Source organism: Coregonus lavaretus (assembly GCF_964263955.1).
Source record: "Coregonus lavaretus genome assembly, chromosome: 21".
In the NCBI taxonomy this organism is placed as follows: Eukaryota; Metazoa; Chordata; class Actinopteri; order Salmoniformes; family Salmonidae; genus Coregonus; species Coregonus lavaretus.
Window position 1 is genome coordinate 40259595 of NC_140008.1, and position 14637 is coordinate 40274231.

General features: G+C 43.0%; 1 protein-coding gene across 1 annotated transcript in view; it reads right to left on the reverse strand.

Moving 5' to 3' along the window:
• LOC311149252 (3',5'-cyclic-AMP phosphodiesterase 4B-like) overlaps positions 1-14127 on the reverse strand; it is an 86749-nt gene extending 72622 nt beyond the window's left edge. Inside the window, exon 1 of the mRNA XM_084186355.1 lies at positions 13831-14127. Coding sequence (XP_084042481.1) covers positions 13831-13955 — 125 coding nt within the window. The 5' untranslated portion in view covers positions 13956-14127. The remainder of the gene's footprint in view (positions 1-13830) is intronic.
• Positions 14128-14637: the final 510 nt, after the last annotated feature.

Consider the following 14637-nt stretch of genomic DNA (forward strand, 5'->3'; position numbering starts at 1 on the left):
TATGTTCTGAAAAGTCTCAAGGTTTTCCCAGGCAGCTAGCGGGAGACGAGGGGGAAGATGGGAAAATGAGTGGTGACCTCTGTTACTCCTCACTGCAGGAGGCTCAGCAGAGAGGAGGGTAGAGGTCTTCTGACAGTCTCACAAACACACACACGCATGCACGCACATGAAAGACCACCAATCAGAGTTCAGAGAAGATAAAAAATTTAAACACACCATCTGATTCAGGAAACCAGCCTGGGGGCACAGATGCATGTGATCTGGATAGGGCCTGATGAGAGGAGGACACAGTGATGTGTGTGTGCGTGTGTTTGTGTGTGTCAGAAGGCCTGTACTCTCTGTTCTCCACTGAGCTTCCTGTGTGTGTGTGTGTGTGTGTGTGTGTGCTATATGGCTGATTACATAATTGGCCCGCAGGTCAATGCACTGCTGTATTCCTTTGTTATTAGCTAGATCACGTGTATAGCCGGGCAAGTAGATCTAAAGCTCAGGCAGCCCTAACAGCCTCATCATACAAACTCATCTCACATCTTTGGGTTTGGATCCGAAATTGTACCGATGTTTGCGAATAAGAGGTTTGAAAGTCTAGGTTTGAAATACAATATGTCACCAATTACCATTCCAAAAGGATATACTTATTTTTTTTAAGAACAGGACATGATATGCATTTGAGGAGAAAGCTGAAGTCGTAACCTTTTCACTGATGTAATCAGATATCATTTCTGATTCCCAGTTCGTCCACTAGATCGCAGTAGAAGATCAAATGACGTGACTGTTTTGATGTGGTTTGGGTAGTGACTCACTGTGCAAAAATGGCTGAACGAATGTTCAAGCCTGACATCTTAAAATCAACCTAGCGATCGGGGCTTTCAGGTTATCACGTTCATTTTCTTTTTATAACACACAGTCAGGCGAGGAAACGTAAAACATATTTTCCCACACATTTTTCCCATTGGAAACGAGTGAGATAGATCAATGGTGCATATGTCACATTAAATCTGGATGGAGAAAGAAATGCAATGCATTACAATGACAACCAAGGTGTACTGTTTCCAAGCACACAACATTTTTGCACTTCTGGTGACTTGACCTAAATTGCATACTCTATGAATATGACCATAGCACATTATTTATGGCCTGTAGGGGGGCATTGGGGGTGGCGGGGGCATTTTTCCAGCAGTAAGATTTGAGCTCGATTTCCAAAAAGACAAGCACTGTAACTTTGAAATGATACTGTATGTCACTTTCTATTTTCTGACCGAAATTGACAGAGTGGGTAACACTTAAACTCCACAGACCCGGTACAGGGTCCAAAACAAACGCTCAGAGTTTAACAGAAGATCAAAACACACACCTCAAGGCTGACCTCTGATGAAAACAACAGGACAAGCACACTGCAGGCTGTGCTGGGCCCAATGTTTGCGGTATTAGTGATAAGTAATCTTATGAAAGCATTACATAAGGTTATTGAGGCTAAGGATTTGGAACTATATTGTAGGGCATCTGAAACACTTGGCTTTGACTATCACTACACCCTTATTAAGTAAACAGTAAGCAAAATGTCAACTCTGTTTGGACAGTGTCGGGCAATGAGATCACCTACACTCTAGCTGAGGAACGCTTAACTCTGTTCTCTTATATCAATGCAGAGTTAAGTATTGATAACTGGTCGCATGATTTGCTAACAACATTGAGTCACCATCAGTCGATGCCAATTCTGAAAATGCTTACTTGTACCTATGGTTGTCCTGTACAACTGCGGCCCTTCCACAGGGTTCTGAAATTCATTCTTTTAATAAAAACTTGAATTCAAACAAACAATAGCCCAGGCCAATGAAGGGACACACAGATTGTATAATATTAGGATGCAATAAATATGCAATATATTATTTACAGATCTCTGACACAAGGAAAAAGTCGGTGGTTGTATTCGATAAAAGATTGATCTGAATTTGTCACAGAGTAGCCACTCATTTCTGTCATTTGTGTGATATTAAAAAAGATTCAGCTAATGCCTTCTGTCAGGTAAATTACATAGAATAGCATGAAATGCATTTATTTTTATTTTATTTTATGTTGGACCCTGCTAACAAATGTTCCCCATGTGTGGAAATCCTGAAAATGCCTATGCCACATCGCAAATGTTATTATGGCCTTATTAAAAAGGGGGGGGGGGGGGGGGGCTTGCCAACGTCCCATGACATGTAGACTACAAAGGCCCCTTCACTAAGCCTTTACTTCCTATCCACAGCATCACTGGAATGTGCACATTGTATAGGACCCTCCCTACTCACAGTTACAGTGGGGAAAAAAAGTATTTAGTCAGCCACCAATTGTGCAAGTTCTCCCACTTAAAAAGATGAGAGAGGCCTGTAATTTTCATCATAGGTACACGTCAACTATGACAGACAAAATGAGGAAAAAAAATCCAGAAAATCTTTGTAGGAAAAATTGTAGGATTTTTTATGAATTTATTTGCAAATTATGGTGGAAAATAAGTATTTGGTCAATAACAAAAGTTTCTCAATACTTTGTTATATACCCTTTGTTGGCAATGACACAGGTCAAACGTTTTCTGTAAGTCTTCACAAGGTTTTCACACACTGTTGCTGGTATTTTGGCCCATTCCTCCATGCAGATCTCCTCTAGAGCAGTGATGTTTTGGGGCTGTCGCTGGGCAACACGGACTTTCAACTCCCTCCAAAGATTTTCTATGGGGTTGAGATCTGGAGACTGGCTAGGCCACTCCAGGATCTTGAAATGCTTCTTACGAAGCCACTCGTTCGTTGCCCGGGCGGTGTGTTTGGGATCATTGTCATGCTGAAAGACCCAGCCACGTTTCATCTTCAATGCCCTTGCTGATGGAAGGAGGTTTTCACTCAAAATCTCACGATACATGGCCCCATTCATTATTTCCTTTACACGGATCAGTTGTCCTGGTCCCTTTGTAGAAAAACAGCCCCAAAGCATGATGTTTCCACCCCCATGCTTCACAGTAGGTATGGTGTTCTTTGGATGCAACTCAGCATTCTTTGTCCTCCAAACACGACGAGTTGAGTTTTTACCAAAAAGTTCTATTTTGGTTTCATCTGACCATATGACATTCTCCCAATCCTCTTCTGGATCATCCAAATGCACTCTAGCAAACTTCAGATGGGCCTGGACATGTACTGGCTTAAGCAGGGGGACACGTCTTGCACTGCAGGATTTGAGTCCCTGGCAGCGTAGTGTGTTACTGATGGTAGGCTTTGTTACTTTGGCCTCAGCTCTCTGCAGGTCATTCACTAGGTCCCCCCGTGTGGTTCTGGGATTTTTGCTCACCGTTCTTGTGATAATTTTGACCCCACGGGGTGAGATCTTGCGTGGAGCCCCAGATCGAGGGAGATTATCAGTGGTCTTGTATGTCTTCCATTTCCTAATAATTGCTCCCACAGTTGATTTCTTCAAACCAAGCTGCTTACCTATTGCAGATTCAGTCTTCCCAGCCTGGTGCAGGTCTACAATTTAGTTTCTGGTGTCCTTTGACAGCTCTTTGGTCTTGGCCATAGTGGAGTTTGGAGTGTGACTGTTTGAGGTTGTGGACAGGTGTCTTTTATACTGATAACAAGTTCAAACAGGTGCCATTAATACAGGTAACGAGTGGAGGACAGAGGAGCCTCTTAAAGAAGAAGTTACAGGTCTGTGAGAGCCAGAAATCTTGCTTGTTTGTAGGTGACCAAATACTTATTTTCCACCATAATTTGCAAATAAATTCATTAAAAATCCTACAATGTGATTTTCTGTAATTTCTTTTCTCAATTTGTCTGTCATAGTTGACGTGTACCTATGATGAAAATTACAGGCCTCTCTCATCTTTTTAAGTGGGAGAACTTGCACAATTGGTGGCTGACTAAATACTTTTTTCCCCCACTGTACATACATACATCTCTTCTCTACATCAAAGCTAGAACATATATAATTAAGCCTGCACTATTACCCCAAAATATCAGTCCAATATGGACACCAGATTGATTGAGTCATAAATCTGCCTGAACACAACAAAGTGTGGAGAATCTTTTACAGAAAGAGAGAGAGAGAGAGAGAGAGAGAGAGAGAGAGAGAGAGAGAGAGAGAGAGAGAGAGAGAGAGAGAGAGAGAGAGAGAGAGAGAGAGAGAGGGGGAGAGAGAGAGAGAGTCCGAAAGAAACAGCGAAAGAGAGAGAACGTTTTGTACCATTTCCTCCATCCATCATTCCCACTAGTTCCAAAGATTCCTGTTTTCTGACTATAGAGATAGAAGCAGGAACTATTTATCAAACATGTTGGCTGATATACACAAGCAAAAGCAAAATCCCTTATTTCTGGGATTAAATTATGAGCTTTGAGGAATTAAGGGGTCAGGATTACACCACAACCAGGAAGCCTGGCTATGATTGGTAGAGTCCAATGTGTGAGCCGCCGCTGAAAGGGTCAGAATGTCATGGAGTACATTGACGTGGATGTGACGGAAACATTAAACATCCATGGTTAAATCAGCTCTGGGAGCCTGAGTAGGGAACAACAGCTCGACTGCCGCTGGATAGTATACATTAATGCAAAATGGTGGATGCTAACCTGACAGTGAAAGGGGGAGTTGACAGTTTAAGCTTACTACATGACCTGACCAGGAAAAACTCTGGGCCATAATTACAACCAAACCTATCCTCTCCTTTCAGACAAGTGAGGATGAGGAGAAACGGTGTACATTTCCAGTAAGTATTACGTACTGTATTGTCTCTGTTTTGCAAAAGCAATCAGGAAGTGATCCCAATGACCTCTGTGTGACTTATACAGTACATCCTGAATCATCCCGCCTTAACAACAGTCTTGATGGGAAATGGAGAGAGATGGAATCAAGAAGTGAGTGAAGAGTCAAGAAGTCAGAAGTAGGAGGGAGAGAATTTGGGGACATGAAGGGACTGAAAGACAGTGACAAGAGAGACTAAGAAAATGACATTGAGACTGTGCCAGGAGAGAGCAAAGGAGAAGGAAAGAAAGTTACGTCTTTCCCTAGCACTGAGCAAAGACAGTGGGCTGTCACGATCGCCAATAAAGTAGGACCAAAGCGCAGCGTTGGGAGTGAACATGACTTTAATGTTGAAATAACGAAAAACAAAACACGATCCGTAACGTCCTCAGTACACCGACTGAACATAGAACAAAAACCCACAAACACAAGGTGAAAACACACACTTTAAATATGGCTCCCAATCAGAGATAACGAGCCGACAGCTGACACTCGTTACCTCCGATTGGGAGTCACAAGACCAATTACCCCAAAAACACAAACAAATGAAACGCACCCATACCCAACACCACCAAATGAAATACACCCTGACTCTAACTACACAGTCCCAGAGCCAGAGTGTGACAGTACCCCCCCCCAAAGGCGCGGACTGCGACCGCGCCTAACTACAAGCAAACAGGGGAGGGCTGGGTGGGCATTCCTCCTCGGCGGCGGCTCCGGCTCCGGGCTTCCTCCCCACTTCCTCTCCAACCCCCCAAAGTACCCCTGGGCCTGTCTAGCCCCGCTGGCCGGAACCGGACTGACGACACGCGCCCCTGGCTTGGTGCGAGGATCCTGGCTGGACGGCTCTGGCAGATCCCGGCTGGACGGCTCTGGCGGATCCCGGCTGGACGGCTCTGGCGGATCCCGGCTGGACGGCTCTGGCGGATCCCGGCTGGACGGCTCTGGCGGATCCTGGCTGGACGGCTCTGGCGGATCCCGGCTGGACGGCTCTGGCGGATCCCGGCTGGAAGGCTCTGCAGGATCCCGGCTGGAAGGCTCTGGCGGATCCCGGCTGGACGGCTCTGGCGGATCCCGGCTGGACGGCTCTGGCGGATCCCGGCTGGACGGCTCTGGCGGATCCTGGCTGGACGGCTCTGGCGGATCCTGGCTGGACGGCTCTGGCGGATCCTGGCTGGACGGCTCATGGCTGGCTGACGGATCTGGCTGCTCATGGCTGGCTGACGGATCTGGCTGCTCATGGATGGCTGACGGATCTGGCTGCTCATGGCTGGCTGACGGATCTGGCTGCTCATGGCTGGCGGAAGGATCTGGCTGCTCATGGCTGGCGGAAGGATCTGGCTGCTCATGGCTGGCGGAAGGCTCTGGCTGATCCTGTCTGGCGGACGGCTCTGGCTGATCCTGTCTGGCGGACGGCTCTGGCTGGACAGGGCTGACGACGCACCCCGTAGGCTCGGTGCGTTGAGCAGGGACAGGCCGGGCTGGGCTGGCGAAACGCACCACAGACTTGGTGCGGGGCGCAGGAACAGGCCGAGCTGGGCTGGCGACGCACCCCGTAGGCTTGGTGCGTTGAGCAGGAACAGACAGAACCGCACTGGGGACACACACCCCTGGCCCTACACGGGGATCAGGAACGGGCCGGACCGGACTGGAAACACCCCCCAGTACCTCTCGCCGTGCCTCCACACTTTCCATCCCCTTCGTAACCAGTGGCCCCCTTAAACTGGCGGCCATCTCTGCCAACCTCTTGCACTCCTCCGGGCCGTACACCTTCTGCCCCGACGTCGTGAGCCCCCCCCTAAAAATTTTCTGGGGGTCTCTCCTCTCGGTGGACCAGGCCTCCATAGTCCTCTCCCAACCTTCGCTCTTCTGGCTCCACCACTCGTATTCCAACTGCTGCTTGGTCTCGTTGTGGTGGGTTTTTCTGTCACGATCGCCAATAAAGTAGGACCAAAGCGCAGCGTTGGGAGTGAACATGACTTTAATGTTGAAATAACGAAAAACAAAACACGATCCGTAACGTCCTCAGTACACCGACTGAACATAGAACAAAAACCCACAAACACAAGGTGAAAACACACACTTTAAATATGGCTCCCAATCAGAGATAACGAGCCGACAGCTGACACTCGTTACCTCCGATTGGGAGTCACAAGACCAATTACCCCAAAAACACAAACAAATGAAACGCACCCATACCCAACACCACCAAATGAAATACACCCTGACTCTAACTACACAGTCCCAGAGCCAGAGTGTGACATGGGCAATGTTAAGTCAAGTCTGTTTAGCTCATGGAACATGAGGATTGGGGAATGACTGAAGGGCTATGGACATCCCCTTACAGAAAAAACACACGATTTCACATGTGGAAATCACATGATTTTACATTAAATTTTGCATGTGAAATCATGTAAAAACTTCTTTTTGGAACACTTCACATGTGATCACGTTTTCACATGTGCAGTTTCATGTTATCACATGTTGCTTTACATAACATCACGTGATCACATGAAAACATGTGTTTTGAGATATACATGGAGGAGCCTTAATCAAGCTAGCTGTCTTGATTACTTCCTGGTCTCATTCTTGCAGGCATCAAAAGTAAAAAAAAAGTATTAATAGGAGACCGAATGTGATCGGACTACCATCTAATTGGCCTCCATATAACTCTTACAGAATTTCCACGTGGACGAGGATATTGGAAATGTAATCAAAACCTATTGGATGACAATTTGTTCTTAACTAAGACAAAATAATTCACAATTGACTTTTTTCTGCACAACATAAGTACAGCAGATCTCCTTATTTTATGGGACACTTTTAAATGTAATTTTAGAGGCCATTCAATACAATACTCATCATTAAAACAAAGCAGTTTAGGTCAAAAGAGATTAGACTAACAAATGAAATAGAAGAAATAACAGCGCAGGTAGATGGTAATGTAAACTGTACTATAAAGGCACAAAATAGGTTAGAGGTACTTATTCAAGAACGATCAAGGGTAATCTATCTAAACAATAAAGCGAATTGGATGGACATTTTTGAAAAATGCAAAACATTTTTCTTGTATATTCAACATAGAAATGCTACCAAAAACAATTTACAGAAACTCGTTACAAATGATGGAGTCATCCGTGATTCACCAAATTATATTTTGAAAGAGGAAGCAAAATATTTTAAGCATATGCTTTCTTTTCAGTCTCCTCCATTTCCACTGAATGATGTTAACTGTAAGGATTTATTTCCTAATAATAATAATGTAAAATTAACAAATGTACAGAAAGACCCGTGTGAAGGCCAACTTACAGAGGAGGAACTTTTTGAGGCAATTCAATATTTTCAGTCTGGAAAAACACCAGGGCTTGATGGTATACCAGTAGAGGTATATCAGACCTTTTTTGACGTACTCAAAGATCCATGTTTTAAGCACTCCTATAAAAATTATAGACTTTCAGGTCCTCAACAAGAAGGTCTGATTTCATTACTACTGAAACAGGACCCAGGTGTTAAGTATAAAGATCCAGTCCATTTAAAAAACTGGAGGCTTCAATGTTGTGATGCGAAAACCCTGGCAAAATGCATAGCACATAGAATAAAAAAGGTTTTACCAAATATTGTTCAACCTGATCAGACAGGTTTTTTACATGGACGATATAATGGAGATAATATACGACAATTACTTGAAAAAATGTAACATTATGAAACATCAAAGATACCAGGCCTGGTCTTCATAGCAGATTTTGCAAAGGCATTTGATAAAGTATGACTAGGATTAATATATAAATGCCTTTATTTTTGGTGAATCTCTTATACAATGGGTTAAAGTTATGTACAGCAACCCCAGGTGTAAAACAGTAAATAATGGTTACTTCTCAGAAAGTATTGAGCATTTAAGAGGAGTAAAACAAGGCTGTCCATTGTCTCCATATCTATTTATTATGGCCATTGAAATGCTAGCTATTAAAATTAGATCCAACAAGTGTGAATGTATGCCGATGACTCAAGTTTTTTCTTAAGTCCACAATCTGGATCCCTGCACAGTCTCATTGAAGATCTTGATCATTGTATCGTTAAAAGACACAGTGTTTACACTACCTATTGGTTTACCAATGAAATGGTCAGATGGTGAAGTAGACATACTTGGTATTCATATTTTTAAAAAATATAAATGAACTTACCACAATCAATTTCAATAGAAAGTTTGCAAAAAATAGATAAGATTCTGCAATCGTGGAGAGGTAAATACTTGTCTATTTATGATTAACATTGATTAACTCTTTGGTCCTATCACAGTTTACTTACTTACTAATTGCACTGCCTACTCCAGACAACTCGTTTTTTAAATCATATGAGCAAAAAATATTTGTTTTTATTTGGAATGCTAAGCCAGAAAAAAATGTACGTGCCTATTTATACAATGAATATGAGTTTGGGGGGCTAAAATTATTAAATATTAAAGTTGTTAACTTAAAGCGTCACCATACATAAGTTATACTTAAACCCAAAATGGTTCTCCAGTAGATTATTAAGAAAGTTCTCATCCTTTGTTCAAACATGGCCTTTTTGCCTTTATACAGATTACAACTTCTCATTTCCAACTAATTGAAAATGAAATTTGTTTAAAGTATTGCCCTTTCTTAAACAAGCCATACAAAGCTGGTTACAATTTCAGTTTTACCCTCCAGAAAAGATATAACAAATATTACAACAAATATTATGGTTAAACTCAAATATACAGATTAATAAAAAAACATTCTTTATGGAAAAAATGTTTTAAAATGTTATTATATTTATGAATGATATTATGAATAGAAACGGTGGAGTTATGTCACATATGCAGCTATCGGAAATATATCGGAATGTCTGCTCAATCCAAACTTATAACCAACTGATTGCAGCTTTACCACAAAAATGGAGGAGGCAAGTTCAAGAGGGAGAAGGTAGGGAACTTGTTGGTCTGCCATATATTAAAGATACAAATTGGCTGAAAAGAATTGGCATGAATAGAAAAATATACCAGTTTCATTTGAGGACAAAAATATTGACAGCTGCACCATACAGGTTGCAAAATAAATGGGAAGAGATTTTCGATGTACCGATTCCATGACACATGGTTTATTAACTGATACAAAAAACAACATTCACTTAAAATTAACCTTACAAATAGCAATGTTGGGGGATTTGGAAAGCCATAGTCAGTCAATAAATAATATAATAATACTCGTAGGAAAGGTTTTCATCTTTAGCTCACAATCTGTGGATACTATACGATTAGAAAGATTCCAAATGTATGTAAAACATCACAGCACAATTGAAAAATATATGGCACAAATGAGGGTGGTCTATGGTGATAGGTGGGATGGGCTGAGAGTGGCTGAGGGGTGGGATTAAAGAGCTTATGTTTAGTAATGTATTATTGTTATGTGATTGCTCTATATAAAAGTACCACATATGTAAAATGTCTATGTAAAATGTATGTATATGTAGCAGAAAAGCTGTAAAAAACTAAAAAGATATGTGTCCTCCGATGGGTTAATAAAAAATACATTGAAAAAAAAACAAAAAAAACATGTGAAATTTATGTGGTTGTTCCGTGAGGGTCATCATGAAGTATGCAGAGAAATCCCAACAACACACACAAAAACATTATTTTAAATCTAAAATTTTACCAGTAAAGCAGACGTGGACAGTGGACAGTAATGTAGACAGTAAATGCGCACATACAGTGAGTAGTACACATGCTCAGCCAGGTTCAGTTAGATGGAGTCAGAATACACTGAGGGAACCATTAAGAAGGCATGATGACTGAGACTTCCTGTTGTGGAATTACTACTAGAGCTGCATGGATAAACAGGAGGTGTCTGTCTCCATGGTACCACAGTCTACACTGCACTGCCAGAATGAGACGGCAGTTTATAACACAGAGAGGGAAACAGTCACAGAGGTGTCACACACGGCAAAACACACACAGCATGCAAATGGGTGTATGCACACACACAGTACACATACACATATCAACACTTTGAGTGTTAGGATAAGCCAGAGACAACAAAAACACTGATCACTTCTGGTGTAGTAACTGCATTTCATCACTAAACTCTTTTTTGGGGTAAAATATGCCTAATCCTTCAGGCTACTCTCTGGGATTGGACGGAAAAGGGAAAATGCCTCGTAATTCTCAGTCAGTGTGTTTTTCCAAAGGTTAGTCTGCCCTGCATGGTTCTGGTGGTGGGAAGGAAGAACATTCAGCGTTCAGTTCCCAAACTCAGTCCAGGCCACACTCTGCACATGTGACAGAGTCAGAGAATAGTGACTACACACTTCTGCTACAATATAACTACCATGGCTCTGCATCAGTTTGACGGACATGACCTTTGACCTTGATGATGAAAGACTAAAGGTCTAGACCTTGACATGATAAGAGATTCAGTATAGTGAGCAGAAACATATTCAGTTGATGAATTAGAAATAAAGTGGAAGTATCTGAAGATAGTGCAATGAAAATGCTCAAGAACGAAAATTATGTTTTAGTAATTTCACACTGGCAATCTATTCCGATTTCAGAGCACTCCTAAACTCAGTTGTTATGACAGGTGTAAGTGAACATCGGCTGACAAACTTAATTAAATTGTTGCCATTAACACAGCTAATCACTAACCAAGGTCTTTACTCTGCTAGGGCGAGTAAAATATTCAGCGTGATGTGTTCTCTCATCTGTGCCCGGAAGTAGCTAGCAAGCTATCCAACGTTAGCCAGTTAGTTTGGGTGCTTGACTGCCGTTGTGAGGTCAGAACGCTCAGATCAACCCTACTCCTCGGCTAGAGTGTTCAGTGTACGCTCTGAACACTCCGAGAGCGAAACACTAAATTTACAAAACAGACAATCTGACAATGCTCAGAATTTACCAATGCCCACTTAAGCGGTCAACAATCTGAATCTAGAATGCATAAACTATGAAGTTACAAAGCCGTCATGCTAGAATATGCAATTTAGAGGACACTTTTGAAAAAACAACAACAAACAAAGCATTCTTATTTACATATTTCTCATTCCAAGTCATTTTCCAGACGTCCTCACTGTGAGAGACTTATGGTTAGTCATGTCAGATCATAATTCACTATGTCACATGATTTTGGGAGAGTGAGAGAGAGAGAGAGGAGAGAGCAAGAGGGAGAGCAGGAGAAAGAGAAGGAGAGAGAGGAGAGAGAGAAGGAGAGAGAGAAGGAGAGAGTGTGCAGTCCATGCCTGGGCTGTGTAACTAAACAGAACTTTATTTAAATGGCATTAATTCCATGGGCTGGCAAATTGCAGTTTGGGTTAGTTTTCCATTACATTCCCTGGGCTGCGTACAAAGTCAAGTTACCCTAGGTCAAACTCTCTCTCTCTCTCTCTCTCTCTCTCTCTCTCTCTCTCTCTCTCTCTCTCTCTCTCTCTCTCTCTCTCTCTCTCTCTCTCTCTCTCTGTGTGTGTGTGAGTCTGAGTGTACGTAAGCATGCATACGTGTTTGAAGAGAAAACCTCTCTAGGTTGTCAGAAACAGGATTTGTTCCCTTGTCTCCTGGTAGTATTTCAACAGCCACTTCCCACTATGTTGTTCACTCTTGTGTTGTCATAAACACCATCATCACCACCACACAGCTTCCTACAGGATGTATGCAAAAGCCTAACCCAGATAGACCACAGTATCACCACACACACAAACTCCTCACAGATATGTGCTCACATGAACAGACAAGCACAAGTGTGAACTAATTATCCTTGTCACGTGTCAGACACACACACACACACACATACACACACACACACACACACATCTGACTGTGTGGTTCTTTCCGCTTCCACATGCACTGACTGACTGTACAGTACTTTCCACAGGAAACCTTGGTTCTTAAAGGTGGGTCTGGTCTGGCTGGAGAAACTCCCTAACCATGAGACCTGCAGCCAGAACCCAATGCTGCTGCTGCTGTGGTTGAACTTGTACTACCCTGGAGCCCAGTAGCCCTGCAGCCGCAGATATCTGCAGCCAGAGGCCTGAGGGACCACAGAACCAGTCAGAACCAAGGCTGCCTGCTACTGAACTGGCTGGCTTGGACCCCTCTCTCTGCTTCTCCACAACAACAATCTACATTTCTACCATGATGATGATGTTATTCTGGTCAGAATCATGTGATAGAGTAGTGTGTGTATCCCTGCAATGCAAATCCACTCAAAACGGAATAACTCTTCATAAGCAATATTGGCTTTGTAGAGAATAATGAGTTTGCACGATACAAACATAAGCAGTTGCAAAGTGGTGTTGAAGAGAATAGCTGTCATGCGCTTGGATAAACAAGGAGGGTGATATGAAACATTCGAGAGGCACAGTGGAACAGTGGAGCGCTAGTGTTAGTTGCGTTGTCAGCGGGCTACATTTAGGAAATTGCATTACATCAGGTACAGTAGGTCAGCTTTAGGTAAAAGCAGCACATTTGGATCTGGATGGACCAGTAGTAACCTGGATCTGGATGGACCAGTAGTAACCTGGATCTGGATGGACCAGTAGTAACCTGGATCTGGATGGACCAGTAGTCCAGAACTGCCTACTATATAGACTCACACCACACCAGTGTAAACAAACCAATGCCACACACTCAAGCTATAGTATTCACTCCCTCACACACAAACAATCGTAATCATAATCATAATCCCCTTCAGAGATATAGTTAGAGAGACTGAACATGGGAACACGATATTCAGAGGGGGGGTGGAAAAATCTGTCCATGCAGAGCAAGAGGGAGAGGTACACAGGGGGGAGAAAAAGAGAGTGAGAACTAAAAAGCCTGCATAACAAGCACTGCATGCTATCTGTAAAGATGAAATCAGCATAATGGCAACACATCACACACTAAACTGAACATGAGAAAAGCAGAGAAAGATCTGAGAGAGAGACAGAGAGAAGGACAGAAAGACAGATAGATTAAGTGAGAGAGAGAGAGAAAGAGAGATACAGAGACAGAGCGTCAGAGAGAGAGAGAGAGAGAGAGAGATGGGAAGGCAGAGAGTTACAGTATACCATTGATCTGACCTGTGAGTGTGGCTGGAGGCATGGAGTCCCTTGATGACTTCCTCGCTAAAGTCAAAGTGGACCCTGCTTCTGTGACAGGGCGACCGCCTATACATAGCCCCAACAGCCCAGTTAACCAGCACCATCAAACACACACACCTCACATACACAACTCAGCTCATAAAACACACAACTCACATATCCACACACACACAACAAATCATCATCATACACACATCAATCATACAACACCAACTGTCTAAAGTAACCAACTTCCACTGTCACAAATGCAACATTCAAGAATACACCATAAACAACCCAAAAATAATCAAACACACATGAATCATCCATCAACTACCATCAAACACACTGCAGCAGCGAGGTCAATGTCAAAATCCAACACTTAGTCGTGACTCTTCTCTCTTGTTCTCTCTCTCTCTCTCTCTCTCTCTCTCTCTCTCTCTCTCTCTCTCTCTCTCTCTCTCTCTCTCTCTCTCTCTCTCTCTCTCTCTCTCTCTCTCTCTCTCTCTCTCTCTCTCTCTCTCGCTCTCTCTCTCTCTCTCTCTCTCTTTCATACTCTGTGAGTCCAGCTAGCACTGTGCTGTATCCCAGTCCCAGCCTACACTTCCTCCCCCTGGTGAGTGAGGAGCTGTGCTCTGTCTGGCAACACAGGGCAAACACTATGACCTGGAGCGGATTCTCTGGAATGGACTCACTACTAGCGCTCTGATACATAGGATAGAGGGGGAATAGAGGTTTGTATCTACCGTGTTTCTGTGTAATAGATGTAGGCTATATACATGTGTAATACATGTCCACACTGCCCAC